General features: G+C 36.8%; 1 protein-coding gene across 1 annotated transcript in view; it reads left to right on the forward strand.

The window, feature by feature from the left end:
• slc6a2 (solute carrier family 6 member 2) overlaps window positions 1-13,290 on the forward strand; it is a 127,401-nt gene extending 114,111 nt beyond the window's left edge. The window contains exons 13-15 of the mRNA XM_018093473.2: window positions 8,465-8,632; window positions 9,925-9,996; window positions 11,657-13,290. Of these exons, the coding sequence (XP_017948962.2) occupies window positions 8,465-8,632; window positions 9,925-9,996; window positions 11,657-11,680 (264 nt within the window). The 3' untranslated portion in view covers window positions 11,681-13,290. The remainder of the gene's footprint in view (window positions 1-8,464; window positions 8,633-9,924; window positions 9,997-11,656) is intronic.
• The last annotated feature ends 1,232 nt before the right edge of the window (window positions 13,291-14,522 follow it).

Here is a 14,522-nt window from a genome sequence, read left to right on the forward strand (position 1 = left end):
AAGGAAACAACCATGGTTCTTTTCCAGAGATGAAGCGATTTTATTCAGATTGTCCAGCCCAGAGACAGCAAATGATGAGTTCTTTCAAATGTGCCCACAGGATCTATTCTATAGGGATTAGCCTTCAAAGGACTACTCTCTGACTAACTAATCTTTGTGTGTGTGTGTCTATGTGTCTATATGTCTGTCTGAGTATAAGAGCTTCACAAGTTATACTCTTAGGGCTCTGGCACACGGGGAGATTAGTCGCCCGCGACTCTGTCCACATTATAAGCAAAGACCTGTGGTCCTTCTACATCTCTTACATCTCATACTTCTCTTCTAGGAACAGACGAGTGGCTCCTACTTGCATGGGCTCTTTAGCTTGAGTCTGGCACAGAAGGAGCAAGTGGCCTGCGGGATTGTGATTTCTGGGATTGCCCCTCTTTAATCCTGGTATCAATGTAGATAACAAGGGACACTAATTCCTCAAACTGTGTAGGCAAATCCCTTACAGCCAGTTCATCCTTGGTGTTTTGATTCAGACTGTGACAGAATGCCCTGGGTCCCCAGAGTGACCAGGGCATCATTGTTCCAGGTGACTTCAGATTCCAGAGTATGGAAATCAATGGCATATTCCGCAGCAGAGGTATAGAGCAGAGGTATAGATCTTCCAGCCCATTGAAAGGAAATGTAGAGATAAAAGCAGGGGAATTGTGAGTGGTGATGCCCAGGACAGCGCTTTACCATAGAGCAATGTGATAATGTAGAGAGAGGGCAGGCACTCCGGTTTTGTCAATAATGAAAAGCGATTGTTCATGAGAGGTAAAAGTAAAATCAAAAAACTTTTATTAAGTTAGCGTAAAGTTTCAAAGAGCCTGGCTCTTTGTAACATGTGCTAACTTAATAAAAGTTTTTTTATTTTACTTTTACCTCTCATGAACAATCGCTTTTCATTATTGACAAAACCGGAGTGCCTGCCCTCTCTCTACATTTGTGACGTATCCATGATGGCTCCCTTTGGCTGAAGGTCTGGGGCATGAGCACCTGGGCCCACCTATACTACGGGTGAGATCCTTTTCTATGAGCATATGTACTTTCAGTATGTTATTTAATGTGATAATGTATGCAACCTTGGACTTCTCAGTGGGGAACTTCAGAGGGGAAAGCTCAAACTGAATGAGACACTGATTCAGGAACCCATGGCATACCTCTGGATCTCCCGCATAATGCATATGAGCAGGTATCTTGGGCTCCCAATGTTGTACCACAGCAGGAGGAGCAACTAGGGCAGAAAACTGAGGAGTCGGAGCAGAAGCACCTTTCAGGGCATCCAGACAGTAGGCAAAAAGCTGAAGGGACTGGGAAAGATGAGCCTGTTGAGCCTCCTGGATCTTTAGAGCGTTTGAGGAGCGTTTCCAGGACCTTCTCCAAGGAGCCAGTCATCAACTCCCTTTATAGGCCCAGGACCTTTGGCAGGGATCCTACACATGGCCAAAGTTAATCTGAAAAACACAGTACAAAAGGGATCAGGCAAAGGCAAGGTCAGAGTCAAGTAAAGGGTCAGTGGCAGACAGAGAAGATTCATAAGGCAAGAGTCAAAACCAGCAGAAATCAGAACAAAGGCTCCAGCAAAGTCAGAGTACAGTAAACCAGCTTGGGCACTGAAACAAGCCAAGGAGCACTATTTAAATATGAATTCCGCTCCAAAAGTGACATCAGTGCTCCTTACAGAGACTATACATCCTCACTATATCAGTATATATTTTATAGATGTATAAAAATGTGCAACATCCCACTAACTACATTTGGTTCCCACAGTCTCTGCTTTTTTTACACTTTCCTTTTATTTCCCTTTTGTCTTTTTACTCCTTGTTTCTTTTCATATGTGCTTTTTATATACTTTTTCTTCACATGATTCCAGATACCGGTATGCTTTTCACTTATGCATTCATATATTTATTTTCCTTTGACAGTTTTATTAAATCACCCAGCTACCTCTGGCTTTTCTCTTTATCTACCATTTTCTGCAGCTTTCTGTGTTCTCTTCTCTGTTCTCTTAGTTTATCTTCTAGGTTTCCTTATTCTTCATTTTCTTAGTTTCCATATCCATTCCATCTTATTTTTAAAAAAATCATAAATGTAACTATACTCTACATTGGGAATATTGCAGCTCAATGGAACAGAACATATAGCATTATGCATACAGTCAGCTTTATATTTAAAGTCTCCAGAACATTTTATGTATGTACAGCAAATGCACAGGATTGTACATGGTTTGAAGCATTTAAAATTGCTTAAACCTCGCTCTTCAGGAGTAAATCTTCAGCTTCCCTCAATGTTTCTCCACAAAGTCCTTTACTTTAAGATGGCACAGACAGAATGAAAGAAGAAGGTAGACAAACATTACTTTATTTCAGCTGTATTTTGTTAACGATAAGCAGATTGAACCCCTGGGTAATAGCAACCATAATGTTATTCCATTTGATGTTTGGTGCAAAAAACAAATATACACTGGGGCAATTTTAGCTCTTTAAAGGAGAAGGAAAGGTGAAAACTAAGTAAGCTTTATCAGAAATGTCTATGTAAATACAGCCATAAGCACTCACAGAAACGCTGCAAGTCCAAAAGAAACACAGGATTTCTTGTCTCTATTTTTGTAAACGTGATGTTCCAGGGGCTGACTTCCTCTCTCAGAAACATCCTTAATTCCCGGAGCCAGAGTCTGTGCAGTTCTCTCCTCTCTCCCCTCTCCTGCTCCCCCCTCCCACAAGAATGCTAAGAACTCCCTCCCTTAGGAATGTGTGATCTCAGCTATAATGGCTAGAGCTGGAGCAGGAAAGAAGGTACTTAAAATGGCAGCTGCTATCTTAAGCAAACGGAGAAAGCTTCTAAAACTGTTTACTCAGGTATTGCAATGGTTTCTGCAGAATAAATATTTTGTTCTAGGTGGCACTAATGTGACAAATCTATAGGCAGTAAAATGCCAAAATGACTTTCCTTCTCCTTTAAGGGCAGTTTTCATAGCATAGATTGGGGCATTATGTTTTTTGCTAAAAACACAGAGCAGAAATGGTTGTCATTTAAAATTATATTAAATCATTACTGTTCTCAGTTTATTCCCTTCAGAAGCAAATGCAGAAGTCTTGAGAATCACCCTATGTGGGTTAACTCTGAGGTAAAGAAGTTAATGGGGGAAAAAATTAAGGCATTTAAGAAATACAAATCAGAGGGGACAGAAGCGACATTTAATGAATATAAACACTATAACAAGTGTTGTAAAATCCAATCCAGAAGGCAAAGATAGAAAATGAAGTGCGCATCGCGTCAGAGGCCAAGACTAACCCCAAAAAGTTAACTATATTATTAGTAAAAAGATGCAGGTTGAGAGTGTGGGCCCATTGAGTTATAATAACAATATGGTTACAGTGGATACAGAAAAGGCAAATGTGCTTAACCAGTTCTTTTCTTCAGTGTATACAGTAGAGGAGCCAGGTTGCTAAGACCCAACCAATAGCTGCAATGTTGGCTTAGCTCAATATAATTGGTGGTTGACACAGGATATGTTGCATAAAGGGTTACTCAAAATTAATGTAAACAAGGCACCAGGGCCACATGGAATACACCCTCGGGTACTGAAAGAGTTAGGATCAGTTTTACAATGGCCTCTGTTTGTGATATTCTCAGACTCACTTTCATCTGGTATAGTATCTATAGATTGGAGGAAATCTGATATCATACCTATATTTAAAAAGGGATTTGGTTCTGTGACTTCAATTATAGTCCAGTAAGTTTGACATCCATGGTGGGCAAGTTATTTGAAGACTTGTTAAGGGATCACATACAAAATTTGTCAGACCAATTCCTATTATGTAGTTAGTAAGAAGAGTACAGAGTGTGGATGTTAATGGTACATTCTCTGCTTGGAGTAAGGTTGTCAGTGGGGTCCCTCTGGGTTCTGTACTGGCTCCACTTTTGTTTAAATTGTTTGATTAATGATTTAAGGGTGGGTATTATAAGTAATGTATCAGTGTTTGCAGATGACACAAAGCTCTCCAGACCAGTCAATTGTATCCAGGATGTGGCATCCTTGCAGCAGGATCTTGACCAACTGGCAATCTGGGTGGCTAAGTAGCAGACGAGATTTAATGTGGATAAATGATGTAAAGTCATGTACCTGGGATGTAAAAATATGCAAGCCACTTATACCCTTCATGGGACCACAACACTTGGCAAATTCATAAAGGAGAATAACCTTGGCGTCCTTGTAGATATTAAACTTGGTTAAAGCAAGCAATGCTATTCAGCAGCTGCAAGAGCAAACAAGGTTTTGTGCTGTATAAAAAGGGGCATCAATTGTGGGAGGAGGGGGTTATTCTTCCCCTTTACAGAGCGCTGGTAAGGCCCCATCTAGAATATGCAGTTCAGTTTTGGTCTCCAGTGCTCAAACGGGACATAATTGAATTAGAGTAGGTACAGAGAAGGGCAACTAAGCTGCTAAAGGGTATGCAAAGTCTTAGTTATAAAGAAAGACTGGACAAGTTAGGGTATGTTACTATGTTTGAAAACCTGCCCAAGACTGACTATACAACCCATCGCTTCTTTCTCCTCTATCTATTACCACACATAGCAGCTGCCAGCAGAAATCTGACCCCTTTTCCCTACCCATGTGAGTGAGCACAGCTATTGGGAGCCTTCTGGTTTTAAGTGGGTTTGGACAAATAAATGTGATTGTAGGCAGTTTGAGTTTGAGTAATTAGCCATGTGGGGCTAATTACTCAAACTCTACCATCCTGGTACAGCTGTCCCACTTGTCGCCCCCCCCCCCCCCCCACCCAGATAGCAGCCCTGTGGCTAACCATGCAGAGGCATTGTCAAGAAGGCAGTTTATCTAACCACAGTGAGCAAGCAGAAAATGAAGTTGAAAAAGCACATTCACCAATAGAGAATACATATTAATGGAACAAACCTTATGCTATGCAGCTCTCTCTAGTGGTACACAACAATTATGATTGAGAGCAGTATCTGTCTGTTTTATATTCTCTGGACTACTGCAATTTAGCAGACGGCTAAATCAACATACTCCTTCCAACTTTATAGAATATGTTGGTAATATAGCACTTTAAACTCCAGTACCTCTTGTTGTCCAGAAGTAACTGTCATAATTATTTTGGTAGTTGAGAGGAGCAGAAATGGATGCTAAATTATTTGGTAAGTAAGAAAACTTTTTTGTAAAATCTTCATTTGCCCAATAGCATATATTAACCCTTTCACAGCAGCCAATTTAATCACTTGCAATACTTATTGCCAGACACTTTTTAAACATTTTGCACTCGTTCACATTCCTGGTGGGAATTTTTAGTTTACCCAGGAAAATTATATATTATTTTTTTCAGGACAACGTAAGATTTCAAAATATGCTAGAATTTGCTGTAATTCCATTTCTATAACAAGACATAGGCTTATAAATGTCTAAAACATTTAAAAAAATTATATTTTTCATCATCTAAACATGTATATCAGAAACAAATTATTTTATGCACAAAATACAACTGATTTGGAAAACCCAATGTCTCCCAAACAATGTCAAAACCAAATATGTCTAGTTTTATTGCTTGTATGGTGCAAAGACTCCCAGCACCACTTCCATAAATCTGCATACTTCAGATTTCAAGGACAAAAATTCCACTAACAGTTGCAATGCTTTTCTAAAGTTATGGTTCTTTTTGTGACATTTTTGAAAAATGATCTCAAGCTATCAGTCTACAGCATCTTATCACCTATAGGTCATTAGGTAACTAGATAAAATACCTTAAATATGAATGCCAGGGGTCCACTGAATAGTTTGATTCCCAATGTGAATAGGTTTACTTAAGTATGTGGCATGTAAGGGCCCCAAGATGAAAATACTCCATATGATCTATCATTTCTGTTAACTGAGTTACTACAAAACCAACACATTTACTGCATTTTATGTTGGGTTTGTTGACCACAAAAAGCCATATATATTTTACACATTCCCCAAATCCAAAATGGGTACACATGTCTTTCCACCACCAAACTGTAAAGCTTTCCTAAAGTTGGCAATTTTGATGTCATTTCCAAAAAATCACCTCAAACCTTCCACTTTGCAGCTTCTTATTTCAGAAATATTATTAGGTAAAGATATATTAGGTGGTGAATTTGCTAAAATTGACAAAAATCGCCCTAAAGGGGTTGTGCACCATTAAATGAACTTTTAGTATGATGTAGACATTGATATTCTGAGACAATTTGCAATTGGTTTTTATTTTTTATGTTTTGTAGTTTTTCAGTTATTTAGCTTTTAGTTACATGTGGCTCAGTGCACAGATTCTATTTCTAATAGTTATGGAGCTAGCTGTGTAATTAGAACGCTATCAAACTTGCCAAATCAATAAAAAAGTATCTACAAAACATATATACACACACACACTCACTTATATAGCCCTAGATATAATATGTCTGTGGAAAAGGGCCTCCCCCAACACCTCCCACTGAGTACTTAGTAATATACTGTATGGGAAATGGCATCACCATCATATTGTACAAAAAGAGTAGTAGGTCCTACACCACAAGTACATTGTTCAAGAAAAAACAGTGGGCACTGGCAGCTTCCGTGTATTCCCTAAATATGGTTGGTACTGGCTATGTGTAAAGTGAAATTTAAAATAGGTCCTTACATTTCAAGTACACTGAGGCCAAGCAAACCCACGCAAAATAAAGCATGGCTCTATGGCAGCTTACAACCAGTCTAGTGCCTATTCCCTAGGATATATTCACTGAAGGGACTTGATACATTTAAGGAGGTTTATCAGCTGGTGAGACTAAACCTCCACAAATCATTCTTATACCTCCATTTAGGTGTCAGTGAGAAAGTAATTAATCTGCCTAATATAAAACGTATTTGTCTCTAAAGTACCATGTTTATGATTTAAAATGTTATTTAATAAATTGGGAATATACATTTAAGAAACTATAGCTGAGGCTTCTTAGGCCTAATTTAGCTAAACTTTGGTCAAGCTGTTTTGACATGTTTGCTTAAGTTGTTTACAGATAGAAATATCTAGAAATGCTTGTTTTGTACTTAGTTTTAGGACATCTTCAGTTATTTATCATCATGTTATCTGAATACCCTATATGATACATGTTGACACGGAAAGTTCAGACTACAAGTTGTTTTTCTTTCCGGTGTATTAAAAAGCTTATCTGATCTCTGAAAGCTGAGTCTAGGTGGTGTTCTTGCATTTCCTAACCCAGTTTTGGGTCTGACAATATAATATAAGTTACATTACATTTACAACATCCCTTTTGTCACTTCAGTGAGGGCTCAGAGGGATCAGTGTTGCACTATGCATATTGTGTCAGTTTTTTTAGTTTTATATAAATAAACTGCTATGCAGCCATGGAGGACAACAATACAAGTGGAAAAAGCAAAAAAGTCACAGGTTTACATAGCAGATAATGGGGCCTATTTATTATGCTGTGTAAAAACCAGCGACAAAATTTGCCAGTTTAACGATACCTGGTGGTCTAGTGGGACAGCAGGGACTTATAGTGACAGACCCAAGGTGAGAGTTCTGAGCAGGCAAGGGAACCAAACCGTATGGCAGGAAGAACGGGGAAAGAGTCAGAGAAGGCAAAGGACAGGCCAAGGTCAGTAACAATCAGTGTGGTGCAGAATCAGGAGTAACAGGCAGGAGTCAAACACAGCAAAACAGTACAATAAATGCACCCAGGAACTATCAAGAATAGACCTAAGTTGGACCATGAATGCAGGGCAGTGAGTGTTTTAAAATATTTTAATTTCACGCCAAAATGACTCCACTCACGTGCCGGACGAAAGAATGCATCGCAAGAGATGGACACGCCCACGCTTGCGTGTCTAACAGATGAAGATGGCAGGTGTCCCTGATGCCCCACCAGACCACCAGATATCGTTACAGCCAGGCTTTGCCATATAAAAAGGCATAATTTTCTTACATGTTTTATCTTCCACTGGAACTTACGTAAAATAACGATATAAAATATGGGGTTCCAAAATTGAAATTTGCCATTTGTTTTACACAGCTTTTTACACAGTTTTTTGGCAAATTTCGCTTTACACAGCATAATAAATAGGCCCCAATGAGTAAGCATTGTAGAATACCATGGTTTTAGATACAACATACCATTTGTGGCTCTTTGTGACAGAGTGAACACTGTTCTCATATATAAAAGACATTTGTTGCCAAGAAATTGTTTATTTTTAAGTGTTGGATAAAAGACTAACATGAAATGTCTTCACTTCATGATGTTACTGGTTCTCCAAGTTTTACAACCTTGCATTCCTGCAGCAGGGAATACCATATACTTTTAAGCCCTTGGGTAATATTATTCTTTTTTAACCCAACAGTAAAAATGTATGCAATTTTATAAAGATCAGGGCTATTAAATAACTGTCTCATTTTTTTTTCTATCATCCAAGTTTGTGGTAATTGTGAGTATTGTGACCTACAAGCCTTTGATGTATGATGAATACAAATTTCCACCTTGGGCTAATCGAACTGGATGGGCAATAGCGCTGTCATCCATGACATTGGTGCCTATATACATCATCTATAAATTTCTTACAATGCGAGGATCATTACGAGAGGTAAGAAACACATTGCCTTTTACATACATTATTTTATCAGAAGTAGTATTTAAAATATATTTTGCTGAAAAATACAATGTTTAGCATTCAAAAATGATTAATTTGAGAAGATCCTAGGAGTCTGAAAGAATTTAATAAAATATGTTTCATCATGCTGATATCTAAGGAGAATATTCAGGTGTAGTATCATGGGACTGAAACAGGAACTCCACAGTTCAGATTACACAGTTTTTGCAGGATTTTTATTACTGAGTGTCCCAGTTTCTCAATTACGCCACATGTTCCACAATAACAACACTAAGGGGCCCATTCATTAAAGTATGATTCAGTCCGAATGCTAAAAATTTGTATTTTTCTAAGTCTTAGAAGTGTGTGTATTTTCTGTGAATTTTTCGTTAATTTCCTCTACTTTTTCGTACATTTTTACTACAATTTGTGCGACAAAATCTTATTTGTCGCAACGAGTACGAAAGTTTCGGAATTCATTCAAGCTTCAGTATCGTGACTTTCCTTGGGCCAGGTTGGAGCTGCAGAGTGCCTTTGAGTCCTATAGGAGGCTTCCAAAATCATGCACTGAAGAATCAAAGTCGGAGAGTTTTTTGCCCTGTTTATGATCGTTCAGATACGAAAATTTGGGAACTTTCAGATCGTACCAAGATATTTTCGTATGACCACGATGTGAAATTTTCGCGCTTTTAACGCACAGTGGAACTTATCAGACTTTGATAAATGGGCCCCTAAGGGGCAGATTTATCAAAATGTGAGTTTTTAAGCATTAAAATTCACCCGCTTTCTATTTATGCATATGGGATTTTAAGAAGTGTATTTATCAAGAGGTGAAAGTTATAAATCACCATATATATATATATATTGATAGGAATGAATAGAACATGGGTAAATTTTTATGTATTAAACATTAAACTCACATTTTGATAAATCTGCCCCTATTATTAATATATGACAAATGGTAGAAAAAGCATGTGCCAACTCAGTCTTGATTTGTATCAATTTATAAATCCGAATTGCTTAAATACAAAGCTGAAAGATACAGCTAGGTAGGTAGGTATTTATTGTCTTTCCTTGAAATTATGAATTAATGATTGAATATATCTGTATTAATCTTTTCAAGGAAAACACAGCAAGTCCAACTGATTTGACTTGTTACTACAAATATACCATGACCTGAATGAATGAGAAGCTTCACAGACAATGATTTAATACTTTAATTTAAAATCTGCCTACAAAAAAGTACCAATTTTGTAAAACACTGTTTTCATTATTTCATATTTTAGAGACTTGCTTATTGTATCACTCCAGAGAATGAACATCACCTTGTTGCTCAAGGAGACATCAGGCAATTTAAGGTTAGTTCATCTGCACTATTAAAAAAGTTAATAATATAGCTCCCAACCTTTGCAAGTATGAATAAAAGACAGATGGCATGTTTAGCAATATTTTTACTATTCCAATTTTAGAAAGTAAATAGCAGGAATTGTCATTTTTAATAATATTTAGGGGTTCTACAGATCACAAAGAATTGGAACTCTAGTCTAGTTTTTTGGTAGCCTTTGGGACAGTCAAATCAAATTAGAGCTAATTACTATGGTACATAACCTATCAATAACTAAGCTTTTAAAATTCCTGATCCAAGTTCTGCAGCAGTATAGAAAAGGACGCTATGCACCACTACTCTGGCTTTCCCTTTTAATTTCTGCCAGGTGTGACCAGTGTTTGTAGTGGCAGTTTATATCTGTATTTTCCAGGTTCCAAAATTTGCCACAAATGCAGGATCCTGGAAATTTTACTTTCTGTCTTGCTGAAGGAAAATGGTTTAACCTTGCAGAATAAACTTGGGAGATTTGAAGCAGTAACCTCCTACCTACAATAGGTCTTCTCGAAGGGATGTTGACTAAGTGCCTTTCATACATTTCTGTTTATGCTACGTTCAGTTGTGTGTCAGAATGTGAAATAACTGGAAATGGTCAAACAGTGTCAAATACTGCAGACATGTACTGCAGAAGTAAAGCATTACTCTCCCCTTTTAACAGTAGTTCAATGGATTAGTATTATGATGAACATACTTTTTGCCTATTGTTTAAATATAAGTATATGTTGCACTGTATCAAAACCCTTGGAAAAATCATAAAGGTTTATGGCTCACAAGGAGATTTGTCACCCGCAGTTAAATTTGTGCTACTACTAGGCAACTAATCTCCCCAAAATGCTTGCTTTCCCACTGTCAATAATGTGAATCACTGGATTTTGAAAGAGAACTTAGTGCAGCGTTTCTGTTAGTGCTTATGGTTGTATTTACATAGACCTTTCTGATAAAGCTTACTTAGTTTTTACCTTTCCTTTTCCTTTATTATGCTGAGAAGGGCTAGGATGTACTAGTTTTGGAAATCTTACTGAAACCTCTTTAGCCTAAGTATTGCTGAATGAGTATCGAAACTAAAAAGTATTTATGACTTTTGCAAACTTTCTTCCTGCTTCTTTCTTCTTCACACTGGGTGTGCATGCACAGTAGAGTAAAAATGATGAACCTTAAACAAAAAGCAGGCTTTTCCACTCTACTGTGTCAGCCCAAGGCCATTGGAAAAAGAAGAGGAAGAAGACAACCACTCTGTGGTGCTTGCTGAGAAGTACCTTTGGCCAGTGCAGATTTCTGCTAACAGAAGCACCAGCCCAAGGTATCAGGCAAGTAATTATAATCATCAGGGGTGCCTTACATTTAGGCTTCCCCTAGTGATTTAAGCTAGACAATATTTGGATATACCGTATATAGGAACATCTGGGGCTTTCATAGATTGCAATGATGTTTGACCAGACATAAAAGAAAACAAAACAATTCATATATATTTTCCAGGTACATAAAAGACAAACATTTGACTAAACAGTGTAAGTTAAATACTAATTGCTTTGTACAGGTTAATAATAAAATATGCCAAGATGCATAACTGCTAACTTTTGTTTTATTGTTTTATGCTTTTGTGATTTCTAATTTTCTCTCTAATTTTCTTACAGCTTCGACACTGGCTGACAATATAATAACAGCATTTCATGTGTGAATTTAAAAGCTTTGCTGCTGTGGGAGAAGGTTAGCTTCTTTTAGGCAATTCCAAGAAGAGGTTAACAGATGCATCCTGTGTACTTCACTACTTTTTATTAAAGGAGTAGTTCACCTTAAATTTTTATTGTGATTGTGTAGGCAGTGGAATTCTTATACAATGTCTTTCTGGTCTTTATTTTTTTAATTTTTTTTTTTGTATTTACTTATCTTCAATTGTTTTTATTTTTTTAGTTATTTATCTTACTGCTCTGCAGTTCTTCAATGTGGAATTTAAAAAGCTGATAGGTTGCTAAGGTTACTTCCCTAGCAAACAGCATTTAATTTAGAAGTCAGAATTAAAAATAACTAAAATATATCCTCAAGAGGAAGATCAGCAATAAGAATTACAATAAAAAATATAGCCTTAATTAATTAATTGTGTTTTTGGTTCAAGGGTCACTGACTCCAGCAACCAGATGGAATTTTAAATTGCAATCTATAGTGAGGCAGAATAGAAAGGTGACAAATTAAAAAAAGAAAAACATTAAGTAAAATATGGTTTTCAACTAAAAAAACAAGACTAGGTCAGTCTGTAACATATCAGCCATTCTCCAAATGCCAGAAATATTAACAGTATTTTTTCCCATGCAATTGTAGTGGGGAAAATTCTCTAGAGAATTTACACCATAAAGAAATGACGGATGTGGAAAATTAGAATGCAGGAGCTGATGCAGAATGGGATGCAATAGGCTCTAACTATAGTGGTAATTCGCTGGCCTGAACCTTGAGAAATGTAATTCTTGTGCTCTTGGCAAATTGGCAAATATTTACAGGACAAATTGTACTCGCCAGTGCAAAGAGAATTTTCACCAATTCGTAGTTAATTTACCAAAACTTGTGGTACTCTCCTTTTAGTAAAATGGCAATCCTGCAGCAAATTTTATTTTAGGTGAAAATACTCCAAATTTTAACTGCTACTGTTTAGTAAATATGCCCCTCTAAGTGATCATGAATGCACATTACTCTGAATCTGTGGAGAAGTTGCCCTCCACTACTTTTGATCCAGCTGTATTGCATTACTGTCATAAGGAAATTGTAGAGATACACAGCCATTGTAACTATAGAAGATTTTTGATATTACCACCTATGTGTATGTCCAAAGATAAAATCAGTGAGACAAAAACTCCATAAGAATACTGTTTAAAGTTTCAGAGGGAAACTTTGGACAAATGTGAAATAGTTTTCTGTTGTTACACGTTGGTACAGCTTCCATATGCATAAGGCACTTCCTCTCTTGCCATTAGGCAAGGTGAAGAGCTTTCCTGAGGCAGCAGTGTACAGAACTCTAACAGGTGTGGGGAAAACTGCCACTTGTAACTGTCAGAAAGAAGGTAAGCATGGAGGGGGGGTTAGTGTTTGGTCAGATGCCTCAGGGTGCCCTGGCATAAAGTATACAATTTAGCACATTTATCAAAGCACTCTTAGCTTTGATCTACTGCGTCAATGTGTTTGAACTGCATTAAAGGAGCAGTGACACCAAAATATTTTAATGTATTAAAGTAATTACAATATAGTGTACTGTTGCCCTTCATTGGTACAACTGGTGTGTTTGCCTCTGAAAGACTACTATAGTTTATATAAACAAAGCTGCTGTGTAGTCATGGGGCAGCCATTGAAACCCCATTATATTCTACAGACCTTATCTATTATCTGCTATGTAGCCTGTGCCTTTTCTCCTTTTCCCAACTTGAATGGCTGCCCCTGTGGCTACATGACAGGGTATTTATATAAACTATAGTAGCGTTTCTGAAGCCAACACACCAGTTTTACCAGTGCAGGGCAACAGTACATTATATTTTAATTACTTTAAAACACTTTCAGTTTTTGATGTTACTGTTCCATTGCCACCATGAGGATTAAAACAAAAAAAAAATTCATATTTTAACCATGCCATCCCCAGCTTCACTGTACATTATAATACTTCTGTAGTAAATTGTTTACCATAACTGCAATTTTTGTAGTTTTTGGTAGTCTTGCACATGTTTTCTTCTAACAACGGTAGCTTAAAATCTGCCGATGTATTATACTTTACATTCAATGCTGGATGTAGTGCCAACCCATGTTAATGTCTATCCAATGTGAACAGCACAAATAGTAGCATGACTACTTATAATTTTGTGAGAAGGAAAGTATTTTATATATCCCATATTTCAGCTTATATATTTCTTGCTTTTGATGTGTCTTTCATGAATGCCAAGGGCTTTAAGACTACTGGGTCCCATAAAAGTTTATTCTTGTTCTTGAATGTGTGGAACTGTTAAATCTGTGTCTTGTTTGATATTAAAATATATATTTAAAAATGTTCTGTTACATTTTTCAGAGAATTGCGTTATAATTAGCATGAGATGGCAGCATTTTAGTAATGTGTTTTGCAAATAATTGCAGGGACATGGTAAAACAAACAGGCATACTTGTAGTAACCTCAAAATGATCTTTTAAAAAGGAAATCCAGGGCAGTTCAAGGCTAAACACAATATATGGAGTGCCTGTATACTGTTTTATTTATGATTAATAAATATTGGCCAAGTATGTGTTTTAATAAATGTTAATACTGTACATCTCATATATTCCAAAGTATCAGCCAAATTTAAACATTTGATAAAAGTCCAAGTTTTGGTTTCTGCAAGTTTTATTTTGTTTTTAAATGGTCATGTTTTATAACAGTTATTTACAGGTTAATTGCCTTTTATATATGTAAGGCAAAACATATCACATGGAATATTATTATGCAATATATGTGTTTGAATATGTTTTGTCGATTTATTATGTCTATATATAGTA

Source organism: Xenopus tropicalis, chromosome 4, assembly GCF_000004195.4.
Source record: "Xenopus tropicalis strain Nigerian chromosome 4, UCB_Xtro_10.0, whole genome shotgun sequence".
NCBI classification, from domain to species: domain Eukaryota; kingdom Metazoa; phylum Chordata; class Amphibia; order Anura; family Pipidae; genus Xenopus; species Xenopus tropicalis.